Below are 3958 nucleotides of genomic sequence, written 5' to 3'. Positions count from 1 at the left end.
GCCCCAGGCAACCCTCCATCCTCCTGTTGAAAACCCTACCCATGGGTATGACCCTACAAGCAAAGTTCAACATCTCCAATAATGACTGCAGCTCTTTTTTGCGCAACCATTCTCCCGCAGCAGCCAACCTAACCGCTTCCAGGAGCTTGAGGACCTTCTCGCTCGGCAGGCGACACAGCGCAGCCTCCGTGTCAATTTCTATGCCGAGAAATGTCAGGCGCGTACACGGCCCCTGCGTCTTATCCTCGGCAAGTGGAACCCCAAATTTGGCCATCATGGCGCAACTCCCCGAGCCTGGTGACCCCACCAGGAGAAAATCATCCAGATAATGCGCTACCGCATCATCCTCAGCCATTGCAACCACCGCCCAGTGCAGAAAGGAACTGAACATCTCGAACAACGCGCACGACAGAGAACATCCCATGGGCAAACATCTGTCCACGAAATATTCCCCTTGCAGTTTGCACCCCATTAACCGAAAGGACGTGGGGTGCAATGGCAGCAGTCGAAATGCAGACTCAATGTCGACTTTTGCCAACTCAGCCCCCTTTCCAGCCCGCAAAACCACCACAAGTGCGCGGTCAAATGACTGGTAGTGCACTGAAGCCAGTTCCGGATCAATGGCATCGTTAACCGATGCCCCAGTCGGGTAGAAAAGGTGCTGAATCAGCCGAAACTTGCCTGGCTCTTTCTTGGGTACCACCCCCAAGGGAGACACCACCAAATCAATGATTGGTAACTCCGCAAAGGGGCCCACCATTCTATCGAGACGCACCTCCTTCAGAAGCTTCTCCCTCACCACATCTGGATACTCCATAACCGACTTCAAATTGTGGTGGGTCACTGACCCCCTCACGTAAGTCGTGACGGGAATCCGAAACCCCTCCCGCAACCCCACCAGCAGCACCCTTGCTGCCTGGCGGTCAGGGTATAACTGCAACCAAAGCTCAAGAACGCCCACCCTCAGCGGGGTGGGCGCTCTTCACCCCAGCTCCTCCCTTAGCCTGCCCTCTTTCTGCCCCGAGGTCCCGCCGTTTACACTCACAACCCGGGTGACCCCCACCGCAGAACTTGCAGATGTGACGAAAGGAGCACGCTGTGCCCCTGTCACACTAACGGTCCTGAAACTTCCAACACTCGCGCCCCTTGCGCCGGACCTTAGCAAAGGACCTCTGCACCCCTGCCAGCGAGCCTGGAGGGGGAGGTAGACCTCTCTGCCCCCAGTCTCGCCCACAGGTGCATATCGGTGGTATCGAAATTCAAAAGGGGGTTGCCTACCATTTTTCTACGATACTCATCATCGTAGTCGCACCACGCCCCCTCCTTATACTTCCGACAGATCCAGTCAATCTTATCCATGTATTTAATGACTGCCTGCATCTGATCAGGGTGCTTCTCCAAATAGCAAGCACCCAGAACTCGGAAACAGCGATGCCATTCCAAGTACGTATCTTGGCGCTTAAACTTCTTTGTGCCAGAACCATACTTACTCCTCTCCTTCTGTCTCTGAGCCTCCACCGACAGTCGAACACATTAACAAACTTGCCAGCCTGTATTCGCTGCATGGTCTTAGCTTTCAGATGCCCATAAAGACAGTGCACCTGACACGCAGAAGTATCCCCGAACAACGCCGCTTTACGCCCTACACTGCCCTGAGGGATGCATACTTGCTCCCCCAATGGCACCAGGGAGGTTCCCTGCTCCCCCTGCCTAAGCACCCCCACCTGTCTCACTGCCTGCGTACCCTGGCTAGACACTATCCTGTTCAGCAGCCTGAACATCCTACTCTTGTCCTTTCCCTCTAACTCCAAAGACTGATCACTATATGACCCTGCATCTGAGGATGTATCAGAACCACATCCCCCCAGTGTAAGTGTGGTTATCTCACCTGCTCCAGAAGTCCCAGCTGCTCCGCCCAATGGGGCTGATCCGCCAGTCGACGTAGAGGGTACCGCCTCAGACATCCCGGCTGCTTCTCTATTCGCCTGGGCCAGAGAAAGGGACCCGGCTCTTCTGGAATCCTCCACACGACAACTTGCCACTGGAACCTGTAAAACAGCAGAAACGTTGGGAGTACCAGGGCCTTGGAACACTGCCCGCCTGCATTTACACCTCCAGCTACTTGCATACCCCGCTTGCTGCCTGCCCTCCTAGCGTACCCCACGCATTCAATAGTGGCTGCAATAACTGCAGCAGCACTGGTGGGATAGCTTGCTGCCCTGCTGGCTGCACCACCTGCTGTTGAGGACCCCCAAGCTGCCCTGGAGGCCCCACGTTCACACCCACACCGGCCCCCACAGGAACCCGACGACTCACACTGGGACCTTGCACACCTTGCCCTCTTCTATCTGGAAAAGCCCTCTCTTGTATGCCTCCCCCAGACACTTGCCCAGCAGCACTCTCACCAAAAACTAAATGTCTCTGCTGCTGCGTGCCCTGCACACTTTGCCGTCGCCCAGCTTGCATCACATTCACCTGTGTTGCACTTCCAGGCACTCCACTCAATTGTCCCTGCTGCTGTAACACAGTTTGCTCCCTACTAAATGACATCACATTCCCCTGTGTTGCACTTCCAGGCACTCCACACACTTGCCCCTGCTGCTGGACCCTGGGCCCATCATACACCGGACCCAACAAAGTGCCCCCAACACCACCAGCAGGGCCGGTCCTCGGCCCCGGTACCCCCGACCTACCTGTCCGGGTACCGCGTGAGGACCCGCTCCTGCTTGCTGCCTGCCTCCCCCTGTGACCTCGATCACTGCCGTGGCCTTGCAGGGGCGTTTCCGGTTCCGGTTGCCACACCGGAAGTGCATCACCAGAAGGGGCGGGGCCACGACACGCGATACTCGCGCAAGCAGCAACCGGGAGGCCTACACCCGAAGCCACCTCGTATGGGCTGCTACTGGCAATAGGCCTACCCGGCTCCAGCCGCCCAGCCAGGCACGAAGTGCTGACCGAACTGCTGCCACGCTCCAGGACCGGGGCCAGGTGAGAACCGGCACTAGGCTGACCCTGCCCTGCACCGGGACCCACACTAGCCCCCGCCTGCCATCCTGACTCCAATCCGGGCATGAGCCCAGGCCCCATAGGCCCCAACCCAGGCCCAGAATAAGGGGCATGCTCACCGGACTCCAGCAATAAACCAGGCCCAAAAGAGGGCCCAGCCCCAGGCCTTACAGGCCCAGAACTAGGCCCGGGGCCTACTCCTACACTAGGCCCACAAACGGGCCCAGAGCCTATTGAACCCCCAGGCGCATCTGCCGCCACCAAGGCCTGCAGGAGGGACATAACTCCTGCTGCTGCCTCAGCTGGCAAGGCCTGCATGCCCTGCACCAAAACACTCCTCACCATAGGGGATACCTGAGAGGCCACCAGCCCTGCACCACTAGGCCCAGGGCCCGAGGCCTGCTCAAACTCTCTATCCTCCTGCCTGTCCACTGCCTCCCCCATCTCCATCTCTCCACCACTCGACTCTGCATCCTCATACAAAGATGGAGAGCTTGGGGGAGCTAGAGAGGGGGCCTTAGAACCCTGCCCACATGGGATCATGTCCTCCTGCGAGGGAAGGAGATTCTCCACAGTATTCACTCTTTTCTCCTTTGCAGGAGCCCTACTACCACCTGGGGACCCATCCCTGAACCTCTTGGGGGGAACAGATACTCGCCTGGCACGATTCATGATGACAGCAACTCAGACAACTCCAACTTCTAACAGAAAACCAGAGGAAAGAGGCAGAACCTTCTAGAACATCAGTTCTTAAACCCTAAGGTGAGTCACTCCCCTTAAGCTGCAACATTGTTGCATCTCCATCTTCTCTTTACATTCCTATCCTTGCCAGGCCACAGCCCTCCCTTAATACGTTTCATTCCCACTAGGGGTCACTACACTATCAGAAAACATCCTGTTAATTCCTGAAGGCTTCCTCATTTATTTCTTTTTTATTTGAATCTGTTAATTG

At 56.7% G+C, this 3958-nt stretch overlaps 1 protein-coding gene across 1 annotated transcript; it reads right to left on the bottom strand.

Annotated features, from left to right (window-relative positions):
• Window positions 1–2118: 2118 nt before the first annotated feature.
• LOC128664344 (decreased expression in renal and prostate cancer protein-like) lies at window positions 2119–3678 on the bottom strand. Its single transcript, XM_053719183.1, has one exon. It carries the CDS (start codon window positions 3676–3678, stop codon window positions 2119–2121), a length of 1560 nt encoding a protein of 519 aa, XP_053575158.1.
• Between the last annotated feature and the right edge of the window lie 280 nt (window positions 3679–3958).

This window comes from Bombina bombina, chromosome 6 (assembly GCF_027579735.1).
Source record: "Bombina bombina isolate aBomBom1 chromosome 6, aBomBom1.pri, whole genome shotgun sequence".
Classification (NCBI taxonomy): Eukaryota; Metazoa; Chordata; class Amphibia; order Anura; family Bombinatoridae; genus Bombina; species Bombina bombina.
This window is presented reverse-complemented; position numbering and strand designations above follow the sequence as displayed.

Excerpts from the sequence above, each read along its gene's own strand:
- LOC128664344 (XM_053719183.1), bottom strand. The coding sequence starts at position 3,678 with ATGAATCGTGCCAGGCGAGTATCTGTTCCCCCCAAGAGGTTCAGGGAT.